At 39.2% G+C, this 26,967-nt stretch overlaps 1 protein-coding gene and 1 long non-coding RNA gene across 3 annotated transcripts; one reads left to right on the top strand and one right to left on the bottom strand.

Moving 5' to 3' along the window:
• Positions 1-109: 109 nt before the first annotated feature.
• csad (cysteine sulfinic acid decarboxylase) lies at positions 110-8,707 on the bottom strand. Of its 2 annotated transcripts, none has more exons than XM_034087007.2 (15): positions 8,584-8,707; positions 3,688-3,786; positions 3,461-3,600; positions 3,255-3,381; positions 3,078-3,168; positions 2,761-2,983; positions 2,561-2,640; positions 2,144-2,198; positions 1,867-1,983; positions 1,704-1,768; positions 1,485-1,566; positions 1,197-1,396; positions 893-944; positions 711-800; positions 110-566 (listed from the first exon to the last, which is right to left on the bottom strand). In XM_034087007.2, the coding sequence occupies exons 2-15, from the start codon at positions 3,710-3,712 to the stop codon at positions 393-395; spliced, it is 1,521 nt and encodes a 506-aa protein (XP_033942898.1). In that variant the 5' UTR covers positions 3,713-3,786; positions 8,584-8,707; the 3' UTR covers positions 110-392. The 2 variants fall into 2 exon arrangements, with proteins under 2 accessions (XP_033942898.1, XP_033942899.1); XM_034087008.2 differs by having other exon boundaries at positions 3,688-3,782.
• Positions 5,706-25,911, top strand: LOC139434184 (uncharacterized). The gene is made up of 4 exons (XR_011643597.1): positions 5,706-7,257; positions 25,150-25,256; positions 25,646-25,706; positions 25,826-25,911. It is a non-coding gene; the product is annotated as an uncharacterized lncRNA (long non-coding RNA).
• The last annotated feature ends 1,056 nt before the right edge of the window (positions 25,912-26,967 follow it).

The following is a 26,967-nucleotide window of genomic DNA, read 5'->3' as shown; positions in this document are numbered from 1 at the left end:
AGCAAGCAAAAGTTAATTATTTATTGTAAACAAATATGTTCCTTCATTTTACATCGAAAAATCAATTCACACAATAAGAAGAATGACATATTTATGGATGCACTTTAGATATGTTTTCAGAACAGCAGTTTTATTCAGTGGATATATTTAAAAATAATAAGAAACATATCAATTTGTTTGTTCATTGATTCATAACAGACAGATTTTGATCCATGGTCATCAGATTTTAGTATTACATGTTACTTGTTAGTATATCATTGTATTATGACAACTGTCTTAATTGAGCAAATCAAATATCTCAATGGTACAGTTAGGCTGTTTGTTATACCTTTCAACATTAAAATACAACGCATAATGCACAACTTCTAAGGTCGAGAAAACACTTGCTTTGTTTACAAGTCATTTCCCAGTCTTTCAATTTCGTCAAGGGAGAACTCCATATCTTCCTTGGAAACCAGCGTAGAGAGGACAATCATGCGGAAAAAGTTGACCTTGTCTCCCAAAGGTTGGTAGCCCACCATCATCGTGCCTTGCTTTATCATTCGCTCCTTGATGACTGGAGCTACCTATTATCAAGAACAAAAACACACACTGTTTGATTCAGAAGCTCTGCTGAAGTGAATGCTTTAAGATGGTGGCCTTGGTGTTTTATTAACAAAGCATGCAACACAATCATTTAGTCTTTCTGTTCCCAATCCAGTGAGACTTACGTTTGTCAGTCTGTCCTGGTAATCTGCATTTCCTTCCTTTCCCCTCATGCTGGGCGGTATAAACCAGAAGCATACATTCAGAAACTCTGGCTGCCCATGGAGAAAAACAAACAGGTACTCTAGGTGAAAACATTTAATCTTCAGTATGATATGATATCGGTATGCGTGAGATATTTACTCACCTCCCACAAAAGATGAAACCCTTCCCTTTTCTTCATTTGCTCCACCAGATGCCTGCAAGAGGGATGTTAACACATAACAATACAATAAAATACAAAGGGGCTTTATTGGCATGACCACATTTTAAACATAGTATTGCCAAAGCATTCCGCACAAGGCGATATAACAGAATAACATTTTCTGTTCATCCTCATTACAGCTCAACAAACAGATAGACGGCAGTGCTTTTATTTTGTCTCAATAGGATAAGGTCAATTCGAATTTCAACTATACTAGGTTTGTGTTTTACTTCAGCTGGATGCCTACCTTACAAGGTTAAACGCTTTGTCTACACGCTCAGCCAAGCCAATGGAGCCAACAGCTTTCCACATCAACCATAGCTTCAGACAGTCAACCTTGCGGCTACACTGTACTGTCTTGTCCCCGACATCCAGATTGACATCATAGAATTTGTCTTGCTGGAAGAGGTAGGTGGCGTTGGCACTGTGGCACTTTTTCAACAAGTTCTGAGGACAAGCACAAGTAAAATACTGTCACTGATTAACACAACGTTAAACTTTATTATGTGTATCAGATAATGCTGTAGCCTCAAACCGTTGTATCCTGCAGCAGCAAGGCAGAACATTGTAGGCCAGCCATCAGCATCTTGTGTGGATTCCAGGCTACTGAATTTGCTCTTCACACACACAAACAAACAAACAAACAAACAAACAAACACATGAACACACACATATTGACCATATCTGCCTAACTGTGTATCTAGTTGTATCCTATATAACAGTGAAAGTGTATTTTTATCAGGCATATTAATACCTGGCAACCCCTTTCATCAGATGTCTGTGCTGCTCGGAAAACAGCACACTCCCCCCCCAGGCAGCCTGAAACACAACAAAACAGAAAAAATGTACTTCAACTTCAGCAAAGACAACAGAAGCTTGTCCACTGTCTTAAATGTGTCTCCTTGAGGACCACTCACGTCTACATGCATCCAGACGTTGTGTTTCTCGCAGACATCAGCTATGCGGTCCAGTGGGTCAAACGCACCCCGCACTGTTGTCCCTGATGTGCAGCTCACAAGAAAAGGTACTGCACCCTGATGGAAACAAACTGAAAATGAACACAGCATTCTTGCACTTGTGAATTCAGGTTTGCAGGATATACAAATTGTTTAAACCTATAACTTTCAAATAATCACTGTTAAAACGAATTTAAGGGACAAAACGGCATGTTAAATATAATCTTAGTGAATTTACCTGTGATTTTGTCAGCTTTATCTGTTCATCCAGGTCCTCTGGAATAATGCGGCCTCTAAAGCGCACAAAATATAAAGGCATTTTTTCTTCTTCTGACTATATAGAACCCTGATTGTCATAGTGTATAGGGCTGAAACCAACAACTATCAATTATAATAGATTTTTAAGTAATCGTCCAGGCTATAAGACGTCCAATCATACCAAAGTATTTTCACATCGTAATGTCTCGAAATTGCTTATTTTATCCGACCAGTCTAAAAGATGTCAATATACAGATATACAAATTAAAGGAACACTTTATGTCCCCACATTTAATTAGATGAAAGTAATTTTTTGCCTTAAACTCAAGCATTAATTGATTATTATAATTTGATTTATTATCAATGGTTTCAGCTCTTTTTATAAAAAATACATTACCCTTCATCCACTTTCACCACGATGATATTGTCTGTCCCAATCCCCAGAAAGGCAGCCCCTTTCTTCACAGAGTAATGGCTCTGGAAAAACAAACATATTTATGACAACACAGTAGCGACAGTGTGATCCTCTGATACAGTTTCAATCTCCACAGTGACATAAACTCCTCAAGCATGCAGTGTTTAACAGCTTTTCCTGACCTCGGCAGATGTAAAGATGTTAAGCCGTGGGACAGCCCACAGACCCTGGCTTTTGACCTCTGGGAAAAGTCGGTAGCGTGCGAGGTTCATGGCAAACATGTTAGAGGTAGACCCCCCAGGGCAGAAAATACCATCACCTTCTGTCCAGCCAACCAGCTGCCGCAGTGATCTTAAAACCTCAATCTCCATCAGCACAAACACTGGGGCCACCTCATAGGTAAAGCTGCAATTAACACACAAACAAAGTTGTATTTCATACTGTATTCTTACATCATTTATGAACTTAACTCCAAAATGAATTTTATTTAGATTCTTACAGGTTAGTGTTGAGAGCCTCACTGAGGAATCGTCCAGCCAGGGCATGATAGTCCACTCCTGCAAACTGCTGATTAAAGAAACGTGGGTGACCTGGAAGAAACAAGCAAAGTCTCATCATTACAGAAAATAAGGTTTACTAAACATGTAAATGTCTCTGCTGTCTCTGGCAGGCTCACTTGTCTTGATGCTGTACTTGGCAACATCTTTTACTCTCTGTAGGAGCCTCTGTTGTGGCTCCCCCTCCGCCCTGAGCTCCAAATCCAGCAGCAGAGCCAGATCTTCAGGCCCTTTCCACTCACAGACCTGCAGGAAGAACACATGGACTTTTAGTTTTTGCTCAGAGAACTCACTGTAATCTGACACCATTGTCAATTTAGGCCACCTTCTGCTTGACGTCTGTGCCCTTGCAGAGAACCTCCTCTATAATGATTTTGAAGGCTTCATTCAAGAAGAGTTGGCCCTCTGAATGGTCAATGAGAGGCTCATTTATGTCACGGAGATTAGCTGGATCCTGCCCATCTGCTGTTAGGAGAGAAGTTGAACATAACATTTTAAAAAGAATTCAACCATTACAAACATGAATAAACATGCATAGCACAATGTACTTACATGAGAGTGGAAACATGTTTGCCATTTCCACACTTTCCAAGTTGGTGAATCTCTTCCCCTTTGCTTGGCTCTACTGACAAGGCAGACGGCAGTAACTGTCTAAGCAAAGGCAGAGTGAGGAACAAAAGAAGGGTGAGGTAGTTGACCTTTGTCCCAATTAAGTTACCTAATGTTGTCAAAGAAAAGGGGGAAGGAGGAGAATAAAACTTAGAGTCAGCAAATGCGATACAAGTTTATTAAGTGTAGCTGTGAAACATAGGCACTACTATTCTTTCCTACTTTGCATGATGACATGAGTTGCTATCCCAACAGATACACTAAGAAATAAGGAACATTTGTTTTAAAAAAACCAATATATAAAGATCAACAAGGAACACATCAGCATAACTGTTGTGGCACCTAATAATCTGCTCACTTGAACAAAATACAATTTCTCCAAAAAACTCAAGATGAATAAAAAGACGAGTTAAGCAAAACAGGACATAAAGCAATAGAAACAAGATTTCATTAAATTGTTTACATTACCTAGAGTATTTATTTACATTCAACTAAAATGAGCACAATTCTGTTGTTTGTCTTCTCCTTGGACTGGAAGGAGAATAAAACCCACACATAGATACAATAAACAAAAAAAGAAAGAAAAAACTCTTACTTAGATATTTCATGAACAAAAACGAAGTTTCTAGATCATTACTTTTACAGAAAGGTAATATTAGTTGATCATTAAATGTAGCCAAATATCAATACCCTTTACCCTTGGACCCAGTCCAACAGAAATACAATAGATAGTAGGCTACATATAATAGCTATATATTAATCGAAACATATATGAAGAACAAAATAAGTCACTGGTACTTATTGGCAATGTGGGGTGATTTAACAAAGTACAAAGTCTTCAAGTATGGTTTTTCTGATATGGAAAATATGATGGATGTCTATATGATGGAACACTTAAGTTCCCAGTAAAAACAGTGTCTCGGTCACAGCATGTACCAGTCAGTGAAGGCCTCATTTAAACTCCAACAGGAAGTCAATGCTTTCAGGTGGCAGCGCCCAGTCTCCCTGACTGAGCAGCGAGTGCAGGTTTGCAGCAGTGGCTTTTTCCCTCTGACAGGTGCTCCAGTAGCGCAGCATGGCAAACACTCGCTCCACATGAATTGAGTTGTCCTCTTCAATCTGTTCTATCTTCACAGTAGAGATTTCCAGAGCCAGTCTGCCAATCTCCCTCCAAGATCTGCCAATGGTACGAGCCACGGTCATCAGCTGTTTCTCCTGAACCAAGCAAGAGCCTGTGCAATGAGAGAGACACATCAGGCATTGGTCAAGGTCTCTACAATGTGTTAAGGTGAATATCTTTGTATTGCTTCCCCTTATTGACCTCGTGTAAAAAAAGATGCAACTAGTGCCCTTTAAGAGTGATCTACCAGGGAAGAACATACTTCCCTACATGCTGCAAACCCCCACTACTTTCATCTTGTGCTCCTTATTATTCTATTTCCCCTACCCCTCAGTCAGCCTGACACCCACCTTTTTTGCAGATCTGTTTGGATGGAATGATCTCTTGTAGGTCGGGAGTTTCTCTCTTTCTTTTGATTATTCCTTGTCAATAGAGAAACGTTTTATATTTAACATGGAAATCTAACAAAATATCAATACTGAATACTGAACAGACTTTGTCCTACCTGAAGACACTGTGTTTATGTCCAAATCCTTAATAAAGCAAAGCATTGGGAAGGTTTCCTGCAGGGCGTGTTCGTTCAGCAGTTTCAGTAGACCCCGCGCTGCTTCAGGCCCTCTTTGGATGATGAGATCCAACAGGTCAGTCACCTTCTCACTAGGAAAATTGCATGCTTTCACCTGCTGGTAGCCGTGAACAGACAGCAGGCAGCGAGAGTCTGCATGCTGCAGGACAAAATCAGCATTGGCGCTTAGAATTTCTATTAGCTTGACCTTCAGGCTTCTGAGTAGCTGGATTTCTGCTGCTGGTTCCTCAGCCATGTCTGAATGTTACTTCAATGAGAAAAAAAAAAAAAAAAGTGTTGATCCATCATTGAAATGCAAGCAAAGATCGAATCTGAAATATTTGCAAAACAAGTATTGAATTCATTGTTGCAGTTGTAGCCACTGGTAGCCAGTAATGAGAGCAGAGAGCGGTTGAGTGTTTAAAAACTGTCGGGCTGCTGTATTCTATGAGCTGCAGAGGATGGACAGCACTTGCAGATAGACAAAGCAGCAAGGAGTTAGAGAAGTCAAGACAAGGCGTGAGATGACACACGCCGGGACCAGAACCTGCGTTAAGAAACTTCTGGGTCAGCGTCCTCCTGATGTTGTAAAGAGTGTTTCAGCACGAGTAAGTTTAAGCAGCGATGTTGGCAGAGAAGGACAGTTTGTTGTCCAGTTGTCCACCCAGAAAACTTGCAGAACTCAGTGTTGTGAGTTGCTGACAGGCAGTTCTACAGGCTGACTGTGACAGGGTTTTAGGTGTAGGGGAGTGTGTGGGAAGGGGAGAGCGGACAGAGTGATGAGGATATGTGCGATGCATGTATTATCTACGGGATAACACATGAACAGGAACAGTGAGTATGCATATATCTGAACAGGAAGAGGGAAGCAAAAGCACAAATAAGATACCCAACAGAGTCAAAGTAGAGTTGGCCTCCACTCAGACTCAACAGAGTCAAAGTAGAGTTGGCCTCCACTACAAGACTCCTTTGTCTTTATCTGTCTCCGTCTGCTGAGACTGCCGCTTAAAGAAAATGCTCGTTTATAGGGACACCAGGCTTGATAACTCACTTGGCTAACTTTGCTATAGCTATAACACTGAGGTGATACAATGAATGAATTCAATTTAATGCAATGGCCCACAATAGAAACTGCCACACTTCACACTCTAATCAGGAACATGTAGGTCGACTTTTAGAAGTCCCGAAAAAGCTCCACTGAAGAAACCGAATTTTTCGGAATGTGAACACAATTTTAAACAAAGAACATATTTTACACACAGCACACTAAAATGGTAACATGCTAAATTGGCTGAATTTATATCGCGCTTTTCTAGTCTTTAAGACTCTTTAGATGCTTTGTTACAAGTCAGCCTTCACACACATTCATACAGAGGCAGCCTACAAGGGGCCACCTGCTCAGGGATACTGACATTCACACACATTCACTCACCATTGGCCATTCAATCAGAAGCAACATAAAAGAAAGAGCTTTGCAAAACAGAAAATATACTCAGCAAGCAGTAAGTTCTTAAAGTGTACCTATCATGCTATATTTGAAAAATATAGTATTTTTTTTTCAAAATACCAAACAGATCACCCATTGTAGCCATGCCTCATACTGTTCAAACCCCTCTTTTGCAGCCCGGTTAGAGAAAAGCGGATCTTGGGTCCTTAGCTTGAAAAAAAGAAAAGAAGAGGAGGCGGAGCTAATGCCTGATCAGAATTCTAACGGAGATAAAGTTCAATTCGGCTGTGATAAAATGCCATCCTGTTTAAACCACGTCAAGGATTATTTCTGAAACAGTATGGAGCTCAAATGCTTTTTCTATTGCAGGTTTATCAGACGGTGAGTTCTTTTTTTATTTCCTGCTTTTTAAAAACACATGTGCTCTACAGTACAGGTTAGCTCTGAGTGTTAGCGAGGCTTAATGTAAACAAAGACGAGATTACGTCCAAAACACGTCAGGCATTGTTTCTGATAGCAACTTTCTGTGGGTCCGCCGACGTCATAGCAGATGTAAAACGTCACAGCGGATGTAAAACGTCACAGCGGATGGAAATCTGTATCCACTCGTTGTACACCCGTTTTTAAAATATTTGGGTACGGAGGAAAAGAGAGAGGGTTTTATTTTCTGACGCTGCGTGAGTCCCCCGACGCACTGGGGACACATATTTATGAATAAAAGACATCACAACGTGCATTTTGCATGATAGGTCCCCTTTAAGTATGAATTGCAAAATGTGAGATTAGCCTAAAACTGAAGGTGATGGCCAGCAATACAAACTTCCACAATTCAGTGTGAGTGGAATTGTTGAAGCCACAGGAAGCTCTAGGAGCCAAGAACCCTCCTTTTCGTAACTTAATTAAACACAATTTGAACCAAATAACACATTTACACATAGCACACTAAAAGAAAGAAGCAAACACAACATAACATATTCTCAGCATTGACTTTAAGCAGTCAGGCAGTAGGTTCCTCCAAGTCAAAATGCACACTTAACGGATACTATTGATAGGTAATGACCATGGTAATGGAATGTTATCACCATTACATCCACAGTAATGTTCTGCCAAATACTGTGTAAAATGTGCTTGTTGCTGATTAGTTTAGCTACACTTTTAAAAGACAGCGGATGGGGTTTAATTCCTGAAACATTGCATTTGCCTTTTTTACAGTACATGTGTGAGAAGAAATGAGCAGGAATACTTATTGTATAAGTTATTTTCTTTGTTGAAATAAAAAAGTCAATGAATAGATTGGACAACTGTTAATGAATAACAGGACTTCTTCACTTAGTCCTAATGGAATTGTTCTTGGTAACACTTTCAAGGCCATTGTAGCAAGTCCCTGACAATGATTTGTAAATGATTTACAAAAAGCCACTCTATCAAGGAAGATTAAATAAGATGCTTTCTTTGAATACGTCCTGAAGAATGTGAAGTTTTATAAGAAACACATATTGTCCTTCTAAGGTTAATTAGGTTTTCTAATGCTGTAATTCAACAGTAACAACTATAACAATATGTTTATTTCTTATGATTTAAAAACAACATTATTAACCGGTATATTCTAAAACTACGTTATTAACAGTATTTATGTCAGCAGTACCATGCAGTACATATGCATCAAGTACGACTTTATATAACAGATAGCATATAGTAGACTCTTACCATTTATTGTAACAGCTGGAGTAACAACACGATTAAAAAAAAAAGAGTTATTTTCAAACAGACGGAAAACATTTCTTGTGTTTACAATGCTGAGACGCATTTCCTTCTCCTTGCTTTCTTAGACTACAGTATTTGTGTGCTTCCATCCAGTGGACGGATGACTTAACCGCAGGAAGGTGTCATGGTCGTGGTGATTTGGTGACATCTGGTGGAAAGGAAAATATCATCATAATAACACAATGTTTAAGCAAAGATAAGACGTTATTGATTGACATGTTGTAAGCAGAACAGACACCGACTCAGAGAAAAAAGGTTCAGAATCAAGCAAAAATAAAAAACGAGAGATATTTGGAGAGAAAAGTGAAAAGGGACTTTGTCTATTGCCAAAGGCTATATGAAGTGTGCAAGCCACATAGTTTTGTAGGTGTATCTGTCATATCCAAATTCAGTTAAACTTCAGTAATACTACAATAATTAAATATATAAACTACTCTATCTATCTACTGTATCTATCTATCTATCTATCTATCTATCTATCTATCTATCTATCTATCTATCTATCTATCTATCTATCTATCTATCTATCTATCTATCTATCTATCCATCTATCTATCTATCTATCTATCTATCTATCTATCTATCTATCTATCTATCTATCTATCTATCTATCTATCTGTCTATCTATCTATCTATTTAGATAACATCATTTGTTTTACCAGAACTAAATGAATTCTCTTCTTCTCTGCATTCTTCCTCAAAACTAGAAGCTTAATCATTTATGTTGACTTTGAGAAACGTGTTGTTGTTCATACTGTGGAAGGGAAATGCTGTTAACATGGAAATACATATTTGATTGATCTGTTCGAGCAGAAAAGATTCACTTAATGAATTTGAAACAGAAGGTGTGTTTTCAGGAACATGCAGGGCCATGTGAATGATGTGGAATACACAGTGCATCTGAACTTAGTATATAATTTCCTGCCATGGCCTCTGACTGTTAGCGGAGGAAAATTATCAGCCGCCACTGGTCACACGTCTGCTTAGCCTGTTTACTCAGCCTCAGCTCTGTGAAATGACAAATCAATATGTTATTCCTGGACAGATATTTGCTTTGTGTGAGAGGTAAAGCCTCTGGAGCCCATTTCATCCACACACAGTATACACTCTGAGTCCCTGTGTGTGTATTAGCTGTCTGAATAAATCCAGATTTCTCTCTGCATACAGTAGGTGGAAAGTAGAGAGAACCACCATTTATTCCTATTGTTCTTACCACCCATGTAGGTAGTAGGTGGTCAGAAGGTGAGACTGCTGTCTCAAAAAGGAATGCACATTCATCTATCTATATATATATAAGTAGAGTCCATTTACTATCATGTACTTTTAATGATTGTATTATGCTTTAAATCTTCATTATGTTCAGTTTTTATTTGAGAAGATACATTGTGAAAACTAAGACAAATCTCAAACGCACTGATCTACTTATCTAAAAGAAAATACACATGTTGACACTATGCATTGCACTCTGCTGTGTAATGTGCCTGAAATGTGCACTTAGTCATATTGCATTAAAATGAGTGCAACACAAGTGGAGCATATTCTATATGGAAGATGAAAATGAACTTTCTCTGCCGCTCATCGAGCACGAACCCACTCGTACCCTTGTGCTTTTCAGGCCCCATCACACTCTCTGTCATGTGGTAAACTCCATGTATATGTGCATGCTAGTGGTGGATGGTATAATAGCTTGGACGCTCCACGGTGCTGATGGAGAATAATGCAGTTTCCTTATGAGTGGCTCTGGCTCTATTCTACAGACCTCTGCACAGGGACAATTGGGATTTTGTACAAGAGATTGTGTGTGTGTTTTTTTTTTTATGTGTGTGTGTGTGTGTGTTCTTTTATTTATGCATGTATTCAATTTAAGAGAGAGCCAGCGCAACGTCTTATGCCCCCACACCTTAACAGATACATTATATTTACATGTAAAGTGACAGACATGGAAAATGGCTCTTACTGACGGTCTTTAGCACTCTCAACTGTAACAAAATTGAGCTATATGTACATTTGTAAGGTTTACATTTGGCTTTGTTACACAATACATAGTGTAAACAAAGATACAAATGTGCACATGAACATAATTCCTTTACAAGGAAGCAATGGTAACAATCTTCTCTATAAGAATCCACCTAACAAAAAGCTTTAGATGTAGACATGTATAAAAGCTCCTCTCAGAACTTGTATGGTTTTATGCTCCGAAACAGGTATAATATTTTTGTATGAATAGACTCTCCTCAGTAGAGGCTGTCTGTATTTGCTGTAGCTGACCGTAGTTCAGCTGGGCCTGCACAGCACACAGGGGCCTTTGAGAGCTGACCCCCCACGCTCAGGGTGAATGGAGCAGCAGCAAGGGGACAGCCATGCATTTGAGTGACTCTGACATGTCTGTTTGTTTAACATGCATTATATATGAAAGATCAGAGTGAAAGAAGGAAGGAGCATGAGAGCAGGGCAGCAGAACAGAGAGGGATGAAGGGAGAGACGCCAATGAATATACAGACACTGGGAAGACGGTGAGAGAGGGGGCAAAGGGAAGCGGCTGTTTACAGTTGAGTGGGCAGATATTGTAGGTGGAAAGCTTCAGTTTCTCGCAATAACAGGGCTATTTGGTTTTATGAAGGAAGGAGTAAAGTCAAGAACAGAAAAGTACAAAAGAGATTTCTGTAAGGCTCAACTGTAAGGATATTATCCTCACCATTAGAGAAAAGAGGTTGTCATATAGTACAAGGCAGGTCTGACCATCAATTATCATTCAGTGTGTCATATACATTATTTCTGATTAAATATACATGAAGATGTTGTTCATTATGGGATGGAGACGGTTTGCAGAAGACTTATAGGTTGAGCCTGTAATGTAATTGACGGGACCATTAACGCTGATAGAAGTGTAAATAATTTAAGCCTCACTTGAGAGAGGAAACTGCAAATGCAAAACAGAAAGACATTTCCCATCCTTTAAGTCTAATGAATGGAAAATACAGTGAGTCTGACTGACATACATATATTCAGACTGCATTAAAGCCATGGAGGAGCTGCTGGAGAAAAAAGAGAGTTTGTGTGTGTGTGGGTGTGTGTATTTTGGAGGCTGATAGGTATGCAGGAGACTGTAAGAGAATTACAGTTGTCAACACGCCATACTAACCTGCTGTAATTCAATGAAGTCAGTGCTATGTCTTGATCCTTCATCAACCATTCAAATCTGCATCATCACATCAAATGTAAAGGAAAAAAAAAGGGGAGAGAGCAAATTGATGTTTGTCCAATGCAGGGAGAGTTGACCTCTAGAGGGAGCTCTTATCATTCTAAAGTATTATGTGAGTGCTTTCAGTCCCTCCTCACACAGCTCCCCATTTAAACATATGTATAATTCTAGCCATGAAGCTCAGACATGCATCAACCTTACAGCATATCTGTTTTTGGACAACACGTGTAAATACATTAAAAGATGGAATACCAGGTTTCTTGAGTGCCCAGAAGAAAACTTTTAGATTTGGAGTTTAGTCTGTCATAAATGACGTTACCTCTGTGTAAGAACTGAAGTGACACTGTGCTTCTGAGGTCTGAATCTGAAAGTGAAATGTTTCCTGAGGACATCACACCTAACCTTTTGATCAAAGTCACTTTTACCCACTGTCACACCGACTGAACATCAACTAACATCTTGAAATGCATTTAAAGTCCTTGTGGATTTGCAGCGACATCAAAAGTAATGACAACACTGGCTCAAAATACAAGGAAAAGCGAAGTGGAATATCTTCCCAATGTTGTTCGACATATTAGTGAAGAGGTGAATTGGGATATATCATTTAAACAAATAGAGCAGTCTACAACTCATAGCTGTTTTCTCTCCTGCAATTCAAAGCTAATTGCACCTAAAATCTACTAAGTTTATATGTATGTCTGTATTAGCTTTTTTGTGTTCACATTCCCAGGTGTGCCGTCTTTGAATCAAGTATTTTATATAATCTCATGTGTTTAGCACAGCTTGCCCACAGTTTGGACTACATGTGTCACGCTACTGTTACAACGTATCGCCATTCATAATAGGTGGTGAGAGATTTTTTAGATGAGGTCAGATACAGAGAAAATTAAAACCAGAAATACATATATTACAAACATGCCTGTGCACTGCACACATGATGTACTGCATACTGTATACAAACATATTTGAATTGTTAATACAGGTAGCTAAAAAGTTTACAGAATTCATGATTTACTATTGAAGTAGCCTACTTCAGAGGCAGAAAGTAATATACCGAAAATAGAAGGGAATTATTATTGAACCGACTGCTTGCATTGCCTTCAGCTATATGTCCTTGTGTTTCATTAGGTTTTCAGGCTTAAATTATCATCAGTGTTCATCGTCAACTGAAAGAATCCCAGGAACTTCATTGATCGGATCAATAAGGAGATAACAGTGCTGTTTGTGAGAAAATCAAAGTCCATGCTGTACGTTTCTTTGCCATCATAAAAATGATATGACCAACAAAATTGTGTTCAAATTGTTCCCGTCACCTACCACCATTACTTGCAGTCACTCATTTATGTTGCACTTATAAACCTCTTAGTATTGGTTAAACAGCTTATCCTGACTTGGTTAAAGAAGACCAATGGATATATTCCTCGGTATTACCTTCAACAAATGATGGTCTAGCTACAGTAAGTTAATTCAAGGAAAACAGGGTGGATGACATTACAGGGATTAATGTATGTGTGAGTTATATGCTGTAAGTATGTGCATACATCCAAAGCTTCGAGGCGGTTCTTCTGTTTCTGTGATTTCAAGTGTTTGTGACAGCCTGCTGTGTTTTCGCAGTATATTGGTGTGAATGTGTGTTTGAGCCTGGGTGTATGTGTGTGTATAATACAGTAATTGGTGGCAGTCGGATATGGCAGTGATTCACATTTGAGTGTTGCATCACACCCAACATCCCCAGCGGGAGGAAGTCTCCTTTCCAGATTTGATAGAAAATAGCTTTGCTTGAAAGCCTTGAAAAAGATAGATGGATTGAAGTTGGAACAAAGAGTACTATTCCATTATTATTTCTAATCAGATATGTGGAGTGTTTTCCCTCATTGTCTACACATTTCAGCACCCTTACTTTATGTCAATGTAGATTGTATGACAAAATAGAGTTTTATATGAAGTGTTTCTCAGAAATACTTTAAAGCTCTAATGTAACAAATTAGGTTTCTTTAGTTGATTTATACGTTTTATAACCAGGTCCTAATATCTCCTTGGGTTTCCAGTAACCTGCCTATTCAATCGAAAGGAAATAAGGAATCAATTATTTTGTAAAGAAACCAAATGAGGGGAAACCCAGTAGCAGAGTGATGTTTGGAAAATGTTGATTTATGTTAGTCAGGTGGACTCGACTGAAGCCGTAGTGAGAGTTTGAAGTTTATTTTCTTAGCTCAGGGCTCGGAATCAGTCCAGGGTGGTTCCCCGCTCAACTCAGTGCACCAGAAAATCAGCTGTAAAAATAATGAATATGTTGCAAAGCAAAGGAATAAAATATGCATATTATGCCTATGTTTACTTGACTGTCAATGACCAATTTCAAAAAGTAAACATTTTACTATTTCTATATTCTATTGGAACACTGTATCCCTGTCATCTCAATATATCTTCATGCTTTAACAAGACAATCACTTGTGTCTGGCTGTGGCCTGCAACCCACAGATTGCACTATTCCTCCCATGGCCAAGGGAATGGGGCATTATGCAATGAGTGGCCTACCTCAGGTCATTAAGATGCCCTCACTCAGCAAAACTGGTACATCTGTGCGTGCTGATCAGCCCGGCCCTGTGGTTGGTGGAGGGATGATAACAGCACGCTAATTAAAAAGCCATTTATTGGAGTGAAAGACCAATTAAAGGGCCTAATATTTGATAAGGCTCTCAGTTCACTAAGCAGTAAGCCCACCTGGGAAGTATTTATTAAATGTTAATGGAGACTCTAATTAATATCCAGGGCGGATTAATGTGCAGCTGAATATTATTCATATTCACAGAGAGGGGGAGGGAGAGAGAGGGAACAAGTACAAATGAGAGAAAGATTTGTAACTCAGCATTTTGCTCTGGTAGGGTGAAGTGAACACAAGTGGCTCTTATACAGGTTTGTCATCAATCCAGATCGCTGCTGCCATGGAGCATAACGATTCCTTTTTCCATACAAAGTATTCAAGCAGAAATTCAGATTCTTTTGTAGCAGTTAACAATTTTCTAAAAGCAGCCAGTTAGATCTAGATAATCTTTTCCGTGTTTCTCTGTATATTTATGAAAGGAATGCTTTATCTTTTGTAAATTACTTTTTTGTGTTCCACATTCGATTTTTTGGGAAACTTGGCATACAGGAGACTGCAATATGCGACATGTTATATACAAAAACATTATGTTTTGTAATTAATTGATTTGAATTTAACTTCCAAATGTAAATTTAAACTTTTTTTTCATTTTTCCACATGTTTTATTTAAGGATTATTATATAATTTGGGCTCTGCTCCTCTCCTCTTTCCTTGTTCTTTGTTATATGACCAGAAAATTACCAGGGGGACAACCAGGAAAATACAAAGACCTTTGTATTAGTGTGCAGTACAAAGTATTTAAAGTATTTGCGCTCTTATTTGATTTACTTGCACTATTTTATCTGTTTTATTGTGTTGCACTGTTGGACGAGCCCTTGTCCTAAGATTTTCATTGTCATAACTACACTGGAGCGATGTACAAATAACAATATTAGCCTTGAATCTTGAATCTCTTCTTGAAGATTGAAGATTCAACTTATTGTCATTACGTAGTACAGGTACTATGCAACAAAACGGTTTCTCTGCATTTGAGCCATCCTAGTGTTAGGAGCAGTGGGCTGCCATTATGTACGGCACCCGGGGAGCAGTGTAGGGAACAGTGCCTTGCTCAAGGACACCTCGATAGCACTTTGTTAGGGCTGTACAAGGGCGTGGAATCAAATGCACGATGCAGAGACAAACAAAGTATCAAAATAAAGTGTTTTAATGTAGACGGGTTATAACACACTGAATACATAAAGCAACAAAACAAAAACTACTAATACACTAATCTAACTCTATGGACGATAACTCTATGGACAATGACAAAAGGATCTTACGCTGGAAGGCTTGGAACACACAAGACAATCTGGCAACGAGACAGGGGAAGACGAGAACTATATATACTAGACAGACAACACCAGGTGAAGACAATTAGACAATCACAACCGTGGGAAAACAGACAAGGCAGGAAACGTACTTTAGACACATGAGGGTAGACAAGACTATCAAAATAAAACAGGAACCTATCTAAACACATAACATGAAACCTAAACTAGGGAACAATCTTAGCAGAGCCGTCTACGCACAACACACTTGGTCTTTCTGGTGACCTTCCAGTTGCCAAGCCAAGTCCCTGTATGGACTTCACCACCACCGCCCTCTGCGTCCCTACCTGGTTTTGTGAGTATGTCAGTTGTCCTTGCTTCTGTCCCTTAGAAGCTGGTCTCTATTTATAAATCGTGTTTAAACAAAAACAGAATTCTCCTGGTCACTGAGCAGCACAGAGCTTTGGAGAGTCATTTGCCGTGTTTCTCAGCTTCTCAACAACAGAGGACAGACCAAGTTGAACTTTAGATAACAAAATGATTTCCCCCTAGAACCGGCCTCTTTCTCCCCCTTTCCTTTTACAAATAGCTTTGTTTGTTACTGCTGCTGTGAGCCGAGTTATTGTCTGACTGTGAAGATGGTTTCCTCTCATTTTCTTTTTATTGTGATGAGGTGTTTTGGTTTTCCTTTGACCTTGTTTACATCCCTTCCACAAGCTATAAGGAACTATGTAGTGTGTCTTCATTACAGATGGCTGCTCTATTAGCCAAGACTAATAGACATGGTCACAGAGGAAGGACATGCCAATAGCACTAAATATGCTAAAGGTAACGATCCATTGGATTGGTGGCAAGATTAAGGTTACGGATAAAGGTTGATGTTAGAGTTACAATCTCACATTGGCAAATAGGGATAGAAATGGATAGTGTTTAGTGACTACATGTAAACTGTCAAGGGGCCAGCTGTTTACCAGTGGCAAACAAGAGGTAAGCCACAACACACAAGCACTGTTATCTACTCTTGTTGCTAGCAATTCCCAATCTGAGTTTAATTTTGACATGACTGATTGTGGTTTGTGTGTGTCTGCATCTCTTGAGGGATGATGTTGGCAGGATAAACTATGTGAGGTTAGAGCTGGCATTACTGTAATACTATGAATAATAGAACATACCTCAACCTGTGTTATTTAAATGTTTCATTAATTATTAAGAGATGCTGACCATGAGCTTTGCACCTTTATGTAAGGTGCACACTATGGGCTCTTTGGCATAGAGGGTGAGATTGTATTTGTTTGTGTGTGTGTGTGTGTGTGTGTGTGTGTGTGTGTGTGTGTGTGTGTGTGTGTGAGTGAGAGAGAGAGAGAGAGAGAGAAAGAGAGTACATTCAAATGGATGGGTGTTTGTGGTTACAGAAAGTGTGATTAAAGCTGACATTCTTTGATTTAATGAAATTAGAAGGCAATTAGCTGATTTATTGCCTTTTATGGCCAATCCTTGAAATGTCATTGTGTTTACTGTAATTCTGCAAACTCCCAACTCAGCAGCTGCAAACCAGGCAGAGTAATACATGCCTCCATGTATTACTCTGGAGGCATGCTGTGTGTCTGAGGACACCCACAGCAAAAAGTGATCGTTTAATAGATGTATGTTTGTGAGTGTGTGTGTGTGTGTGTGTGTGGCTTTATTGGCCAATAAAAATACTCAGGCCTGAGTTGGAATGTGAATTTATTGTTTCTGTGGTCAGTAGCAGTATTAAGGCCACAATATCCGGTAAATCAGTCAGACACAGCAGACAAAGTGCTATGTTGAAACTTCACTGTAGACCAGCTACACAGCTAAGATGGATGGTTGGTGGGGGGGACTATTAAAGGATATAACGTAAGAAAGGGAGGGAGGACGAACGACTGGAAATCAGCAGGAAACGGCTGTTGAACGGCGGGCAGATCAATACTAATAACCACAGACAGAGAATGACTTTCTCTCATCCCTAATAACTCACACAGAGAAGGAGAGAGAGCGAGAGAGAGAGAGAGAGAGAGTTAAGAGTGGCGAGGCTGTAAGAGGAGAGGTGAAGAAAAGGAAAAATGATTGGGAATTTGTCTGTTCTGCAAACTCTGTTGGTCTCTTTCTTTTGGTTTAATAAGAGGGCAGGGTGAACAGACGACCATGTTTTGGGTGCCACTTTATCACTGTGGAAACCCGGTGCCACCCATCTCCTCCTCCTGCAGCCCTCACTGTGCTCACAGTCATATTTGGAAGATGTGTGTGTGTGTGTGTGTGTGTGTGTGTGTGTGTGTGTGTGTGTGTGTGTGTGTGTGTGATGGAGTGTTGGGGTGCCATACAATTTGTGGTGAATTCGATTTTTCTAAAAGCATCTCTCAATAAGAGGCTGCTGAATGCGTTTGCCCTAATGGCCTGCCATTTTATATTTCTTTAATAAAGTTACGGAGGAGTAAATGGTCAACCCTGCAGTGCTTCTCCACACACATTCAACCTTGCAAAGTACACTACATTTTCATTCTAAGCTGAGGTGCAGACATTAACCTCAGTTAATTCTGTGTGCCAGAGAGAAACTGAAGCTGCATAATGCTTACCTCCTAACACTCAGCACACTGGGAAATCCAGTTTTGTGTGTGTTTCTTTGTGTGTGTGTGTGTTTGTGTGTGTGTCTCTGTGAGTGAGTGTGTACATACTGTATCTGTGCGCAGTCACTACGTCAGCTGAATGTAGCAACTCTGTATCAAAGCATAATAATGTGATCCCAGCTTACTTTAGAGTGACAATCCCATTTCACCCAGGCTTCACAGCTTTGGTGAAAATTCAACACCTTGCTCAGACTCAAACATATTCACGCTCCGTTGAGTTGAAACTTCCCTGTGAGCGAGTGCGTAGAGAGATAGAAGGGCAGAATAAAGAAAGAGTTTCTCTGATGTCAGATGAGAAAACTGCACGCACATGTAGATATGTTAGTGTTTCACATTTCCTGACAAATAGAACAAGGAATCCAGTTTCCTCTTTCTGGTGCCAAATATGAGAACCAAAAGCAATCTGTCCAAAGCGCTAATCTCCCGCAGTATGGTGCATAGTTGTTTGAGGAATCTTTTCAGATCATTCTCAACACAGTGTGCGCGTTAATGGAAAGTGGACTTGTTGTGATTCCCAGATGGCAGACAGCTCATTGTCTGCTGCTATACATAGAGACACATTTAGGACAGAGCTTTCATAAGCCAGTCATTATGGTGAAACTCAGGAGCAGATGGACCCCACCCTAAAGCCATGCCTGGAATTTTCTTCCAACAACCACCACAAGGACATATTGTCTGTAATATTTTGTATGCATTACTGTGGTAGGTAATGACCCATGGCAATGGAAAAGGAAAATGATGATATGAATCTTTGCTTAAAAAGCAATATGTTGCAATTATTTCAAGAAGTGTTTGTCATAGCGTCTATTGTCCAGGCAATCTGCTTAAAAATGCTGTATGTACAACTAAACGTGAATCCAAAAATAAAGTTTCAGATGCTTTGAGGAATAACAACAAAATTGGAAACACAGTAACAATAACAAAACGGTGAGCTTTGGCAGAGCATCTCATATGTACGTATAGGTATTAATGTACAAATGTGAACCTGAGCTATATGACTCAATACGGTTCAATAAGGCTTAAAGTCTGCCAGGTAAGTGAGTACGAATTTTCTAAAACATAATGGTGCTTATGAGGAGTCCATATTGATTTAGTGAACATTTCACTGACAAATATTTAGTTGTCATCAGAGCAACCTTCGATAAAATACGTGTAAATACCCTTTAACCTATAGGTTTTCTCTAGGGCTATCCTCAGATGGTGCTATGGCTTATTAAACAACAATGATACATATCACCATCGACCCATCCTAATCAATTATTCAATCCTAAAGCCAGGCTATATCTATCTGTCCCTGCCATTTATGCCCCTCCCTCTCCCTCTGATATCGACTGAGCAAAAGCTAAGAAATGACAGTTATTGAGTAGAACAATGTCTGGCCAAAATTGTATTGACTTGGACAGTAGGTATTCATCAAAGTACATTCCATTGGTAATGAAAGGTCTTCCATGGATTTCACAAAGTGGAGGATTCAACGTTATTATTTTTTTTATGTTGTTTTTGTTATTTTAAGTTTTTTTGTTGTTCATAAGAATCCCTTATATTTGTACATCAACGTTCCCTATGAATGTTTTTGCTGATATGCCTAGACACTCATTTCTATTTACAGGTGTAAATACTAAATGTTTTCAATATTCCAATGAAAAGGAAGGAAATATCCATTTGGCTCAGTTAGCTTTCAGTTTACGTTACAATGATATGATGAACTGATCATCTCTTCGTAGAAAGGACATGGTAAATGAAAACCTTTTCTGACTAATTTTTTTATATTTGGATTCAAATCATGTGGATTCCAGACGAGAGATTTTTTGTAAAAATATAATACTAGTTCATTTCAATAGTATGAAGCTGCAGCGTCGGAGACAGCAGTTACAGAACCGCAGTTGCAGAACCACACACACAGGTCCCGCGTCACGACCGCACACACAGGTCCCACGTCACGTGACGGGGTCCCGCGTGACGGCGGCACGTGACGGTCAACGCACGTTCACATGAATGTTTATATATATATTCTGTTAATTTAGTTGAGAATTTCAAAAATATAGTCTTTTATATGTATATTAAACAACACTGTTAATTTAGTTTTGGGTATGTTTATAATTCTCGTTTCATTATTATTCAAAAGAAAACAACACTGTTAAACACTGTTCCTTCTACAGTATCATAATTCTCGTTTCATTATTATTCAAAAGAAAACAACACTGTTAAACACTGTTCCTTCTACAGTATCATAATTCTCGTTTCATTATTATTCAAAAGAAAACAACACTGTTAAACACTGTTCCTTCTACAGTATCATAATTCTCGTTTCATTATTATTCAAAAGAAAACAACACTGTTAAACACAGTATCATAATTCTCGTTTCATTATTATTATTAATAAATCAAAGGTGTCTTCGAAGAGGTGCTAGATTACTGAAAAACAACTGTTAGTGTGTTCATGCACCAGCCTGCAAAAGATAAACAAGCAGTTTGACCGAGAGGCATTTTAGTTCAGAATACATTTTTATTTATTTTTATTGCGGGGTCTGCTGTTTCTTCACTGGGGGTGAGGCGGGGTCTGCTGTTCCCTCTCGAGGGAGATAACCTGTCGTGGCACTCTGAATATTGGCTGAAGGGTTCCCTCCAGCAAGCTTCTGGCCTCCATAGTCCAGAAGGCAAACCTTTGGCCATGCCTTTGAAACAATAAGAACAAGACGTCATCTAAAGTATTGCATAGGGAAAGGCTAAGGCATTGGTGCACAATTGATATGCATTAATAATCTCAACAATAACTGACTAAAACACCTCATGCAATATTACAAAACATGTCAAAATGATGACACTGTCTGATAAACGGTAAACAGGCAGTCAGCACAGTAAAGATTATTTACAATGAATTCAAATTGTAATACAATGACTATTAAAGAAGCATTTACACTGAAGACAGAACTTAGGCTACTGCTGATTTAATGTAGTGGACATATTGACATGCTTTTGTCATCCGTTGAAGTTTAATTAATTAGCTGACTATAATTAATCATTAGGGTTGGGAAGTTTACTTTTTTTTAAATGTAGTAGGTTACAGAGTAATTACCATGTTAAATTGTAATAAGTAATGTAACTTGACTATGTAACTATTTGTATTGAAATTCTAATGTTAATTATGGTTATTTTATGTTTTTTGTGAGTCACTTTGGATAAAAGCCTCTGTCAAATAACATAACCATAACATACAGTTTCATTAAACAAATAAACAAAATGGTTAACAGTTGGTTTTGCAGCGAGTCATCATAAACTAACAGATTACATTTAGCACTTGTTGCTTGTATGGCTGTTCAATACAACAGAATAGTTGTTAACTTTAACAAAAACATGATTCACATTACTCACACTCTTACTGTAATTAGTGATTCAATTACTCAACTATGACACCTAGTTGGGCTTGCCAAAATCACGCTAGTTTCATTAAACAAATGATCAAATATGCTAACGAAGCTAATGCTTTTGGTAATGCTTTTTCCGAAAGCTATAGCTAACGAATAGTTGTTTTTAGAGACTTTAATACGGTTAGAAGCTATCATAAGCAAACAGATGTTTGTTTGTATTGCCTTAACACTATCATAGTTAATGTTAGCTAATCACACTTCATTTCAAGACACCGGAATTGTTATTAATGTTAAACAAATAAAACTGTAAAAGCACTTCACATTACTCACATTCTCTGCGTTGACGTTCACATGAATGTGAACGTGCTCTGTCACGTGCCGCCGTGACGCGGGGCCTGTGTGTGCGGTTCTACAAGTGCGGTCCTGTAACTGTTAGGCTTGTTTGAGACAAGCAAGACCTGCGCAGACCTGCGCAGTTGCGATCAACGTCTTGCTAGTGCGTTGCATGATGGTTAGTCATTTTGTCCGACTTGCTCTGGAGGCTCGCCCACATGAGACTTTGAAATCTCGCGGGACAAAGACGCCCGCAGCCTTAAGAGCGAGGCGAGTTGGCGCAGTTGCTCTCCACGAGCTGCGGAAGCGAAATGCTTGATGGGAAACGGCTCGCTGGTATCTCGAGCTGAGCGCTCATTGGTGGGTTTTACCACGTGCTGCTGATGAAACTCTCCAATTGGCTGGCAAAAGTTTGTTGTTGTTTTGTGTCAGTTTTACGTCGCCACATCCATTCCCATTTTTCATCATTGTTCCACAATGTTTATCATCATGAAATTAATATCTATATATTTTATACTATACTGCTTACCGTTTTCATACTTTATATATCTTAGCATATGCACACACACTGTTTATACTGCTCACAGGCTGATATCTAGTGTCTTCATACCCCACTGTTTATTCATCATTCAATTCATTCTATATGTTATTCTGTAGATTGTGTACATTACTTTCCACTTCACTGCTTGTTGCACCTGGTTAGAAGCTAAACTGCATTTCGTTGTCTCAGTACCTGTAATCTGTGCAATAACAATAAAGTTGAATCTAATCTTGAGCAGGAACAAATGTATTTACTTAGTACATATCTGACATTAACGACACAACACATGTGTGCATTCTTTATAAATGCAAACCGAGTCAAGCCGACTCCGGAGGTGGCGGTATGCACCTTAAAGTTGTTTGCAATCCGCCAAAAATCCGAGAGAAGAAGAAGAAGAAGAAGAATGCGAAGATGAAGAAGAAGAAGCCGACTCGGAGCTGTCCGACTTCAGGCGAGCTTTTTGACACCTCCCCCGGCTGCGATCGGCTACTCTCGTCTACTTTCGAGGCGAGCCGCAATGTGTCTCAAACAAGCCTGTTGTCTCCGACGCTGCAGCTTCATGCTACTCGTTCATTTCCTAAGGAAAGAGGTGCTGAGACAGTGAATGATTTGCTAAATGTAATCCAGTTTTTTGTGAAGCCTCTTTGAAGTGGCAGTGTGACTATTGTTAGAAATTAAAATCAATGTTTTGATAGCATAGTGCACCTTAAACATACTGTCAGTTTAAATGCTGTTTTATACTGAAAAACCAGAAGTTCTTGTGCACAACCAGTTGTTAGGCTTTTATTCTGAAAATCCTTCATCTCCGGTTAGCATGAGGCTAATATACCATTTACTATAGAGGTGAATTTAGCAGCGATATGATATGATGTTGCACAGCGAAACCTACTGATTTCAACACTACAACTATAGACGTCGAGATATTATTATTGTTGGATAAGGTACAGTTTATTTGAGTACGTTATTGTTTACAGATGTGGGTAGCATGTGACAACATTCGGAACGACCGGAAACCAAACTGCTGTGAAGTATTTCCTGTATTTTTAGGAGTATTGATTACAGCGTTTAGAATGTGTTAAATGAAAAGTCATGAAAGAGTTAAGGAGGAGAAAAGGCGTGTTTAGATATATATTGAATGTACAATAGGCTTGTTTGAGACACATTGCGGCTCGCCTCGAAAGTAGACGAGAGTAGCTGATCGCAGCCGGGGGAGGTGTCAAAAAGCTCGTCTTAAGTCGGACAGCTCGTAGTACCCCTCACTGCAGTGTGCAGTACCTCAAGCCCCTCCTTCTCAACCTTTGAGGCACGTGACTAACGGCCCCTCCTTCTCAACCTTTGAGGCACGTGACTAACGGCCCCTCCTTCTCAACCTTTGAGGCACGTAAAATAAAATGAAATTTAAAAAACAAATGAAGGCCCTTTCTTGAAGTCATAACTGAAATAATTGATGCAATTAACATGCAAATAGACATTAAAATATGCTTTGAAGGCTGTTAATGAGTTTTACATTTTTAAATGCCGTTGCCATGGCGACAGATCACTCGCCATCATCATTGGTATCATTATATATATATATATATATATATATTAATATATATTACAGGGTTGCCAACTCTCACGCATCTGGCGTGTGACACACGCTTTCACTCTCAATCTCACGCTGCCCAAACTATTCTCACGCCAAAAACAAGAATACCGAAGACTAGAAACGGTTTTGAAAACTTTTGTCAGGTAGTGATCATCTTCTCAATAGAACATCTTTGATAATGTCTTCTGGCCAATCAGAATCAAGATAACGGCGTGGTGTTGTTGCAGGAAGTCCCGACGGAGAATACTTTTGCTGTAGTACATCTCTATATACATCGATACAACATTACGTGTTGATTTCTATCAACACGTAATGAAATAAGACCCCACGGTTTGACGATTGATAGGTGTGTGGGCTGTCTTTCATGTTGACACACAGAACAATGGGGCCTATCAACCCTTATCCACAATGTAAAGTAATTAACACAGCTTCTTCCCTCTTCTCTCTGTGAGGAGCAGCAGGTTCAGCTTTCAGAACAAAGTAACAAAAAACTAAAATGGCATTCATTTGTTTAAATATGTCGTGTATTATATATTCTTCTCAAGAGAGTACCAGAATGTGTATTTTATGTTAGTATTTCAAAAAATCTCCTGGGGGAGAATCCCCCCAGACCCCCCTACAGGGGTTGGGCTTTCAGCATGTCAACTCTTTCACCTGTGAGTAAATTGCAGGATTGGCTCCAGGTCGCCCTTTTTATTTACTACAAGACAAATGTGCCTTTTTATTTCATACAGTTCAATTTGGATTGAGACAGGGAAATAATCTAAACCTCACGCGTGGCGTTTCACTGTCAAGGGGAGCGTGTATGTAATTACATTGCAAATACTGACTTCACCCCACCACTGTATGGGTTAGCCCAGAGCCATATAATAGAAGAGTTACGACATCTCCGTTCACTCCAATGGACCACTTTTTTACAGCAATGGCGGATCGTGGAGCCCCTCAATCGTTCCCCGGAAGTTAGCGCCAAGGCTGGCAGAGCTGTGGAGTTGCAGCATAATAGACCGTTCGTGACGGACTTTTAAAGGTAAGAAGAAGTTTAAAGATTTATATTGCGGATATTGTCAGTACATCTGATTCTAATGAACATGTGTATTAAAGGATGTCAGTGGATTATCCCTAAATTAGTAGATTTAGGGAACGTTTACAGATAACAGATTAAGCTAGCATACCGAAGCAAGTTAGCAACACACGTTGAACAGCCTTTTAATTGTAAATTCCGTTCTCTTAATGTCATTTCGTCCAACATGTTGAATTAGAGAAGAGGGGCTTCTCAACGGGATTGTATGCGGGGGTGGAGGGAGTTAAATATTAGATAAATATAACTTTGGTGAGTGTAAGAGTGAGTGTTTTTAGCAGAGCCATATTGTGTCCTTGTGATTCTGTTGATTATTACCTGTCTGTATAATGTTGCAGCTCAGCTGATTCTGGATTGATGGCAAAGGGAGAGGGACTTAAGTGAGAGTGAAAACACAAGGTACGTTTAATACTACTGTTTTATATAAGTAAACACCTTATCTCCCCAAGGCATTTCCCATCCAATAGGTGTGCTGTGTGTGTATAACCCTTTCTCTTGTCTGTTACTCCCTCTTTCAGCACAAGAACCAGAGGGGGATTCAATGGAGCCTGAATACCTGCACTGAGACCCTCACCCTGCACCCTGAGTCTCAGCTCTGTGTTTTTCAAGCCTCTCCCTGTTTTTTTGTATTAAACAAAACATTAAGCTTTCCCAATGGTGTGGTTTTCGTTTTGTGAAAAAGTGCAAATGCAGTGTTTGTATATAATTACATCACATATGTTGTTGCTGTTGGTCGTGAAATTGCTCCTGCTGACTTGAGCCAGCCATTTTTTCCTCCGCTCTGTGTCAGTGGGGAAGCCGTACATTCGTACTCCTTTCTCTGAGCGATTTGAGCATCCCCAGGCAGCACAGCAAACCATGGTGGCGACTAGGAAGCAGCACAGCAAACCAGGACAACACGGAGGAAAAGGAACCGACAAACTGCATGATATGGTATTCAATGTTTATTGAATCCCATGTATTTGCAATGGATGTTCCTAAAACAACACATTTAACATCATCATCATCATCATCATCATCATCATCATCATCATCATCATCATCATCATCATCATCATCATCATCATGCTGCTGCTGCTAGTCCTTTGATAGTCACCTGTCGGTCTCCTGTCCTTTCTGAAAGCCATAAAGATGACATTAGTCATTTAGATAACTTGTGTCCTCAATTACCAGGGGATTACTGAAACTACCATGAATTTAAGAAAATGGTAGAAATTAATCTAATCTGAATTTTAAAGCATTACTTTAGATCCCCTCCCTCTAAATGTATCAATAAACATTAGAAAGTGATGCTCCTGACTACCATCCAAGTTTAAGAAGATAATATTGGTTTGAAAGAATTCAAAGCTATAAATAAACAGCAACAGGCTCTTTAACCAAGGCACTGTTAGCCTAACATGTAAACTAGTTGTTCACACTAATCCTAATATTATCACTTAATATTAGCAAATTCGATTTTATTTTTCAAAACATATTGATGTAAATACATACACATATCGATTTGTTGTATAAATATTGCAAATCAAAACCTTTATTCACTAATAATTACCAACAATCGTAGTTCTATCTCCTGTTATCAATGCATTCACATTGCCAGCCATGAACTTCCGGGGAACGATCCTCGTCTACATGAACCACGTGACGATAACCGTTTTTGGAC

This window comes from Pseudochaenichthys georgianus, chromosome 7 (genome assembly GCF_902827115.2).
Source record: "Pseudochaenichthys georgianus chromosome 7, fPseGeo1.2, whole genome shotgun sequence".
NCBI lineage: Eukaryota > Metazoa > Chordata > Actinopteri > Perciformes > Channichthyidae > Pseudochaenichthys > Pseudochaenichthys georgianus.
Note: the sequence above shows the minus strand (reverse complement) of the source record. Positions and strands in the feature narration are given on the sequence as shown.

What these genes read in the sequence shown, in the direction of transcription:
- csad (XM_034087007.2), bottom strand. Translation starts at nt 3,712, where the DNA reads ATGGCAAACATGTTTCCACTCTCAT. An exon ending in GAGGCTCTCAACACTAACCT is followed by an intron (nt 2,984 to 3,077) that starts GTAAGAATCTAA and finishes TGTTAATTGCAG; the next exon opens with CTTTACCTATGAGGTGGCCC. An exon ending in GGTTTCATCTTTTGTGGGAG is followed by an intron (nt 801 to 892) that starts GTGAGTAAATAT and finishes CTCCATGGGCAG; the next exon opens with CCAGAGTTTCTGAATGTATG.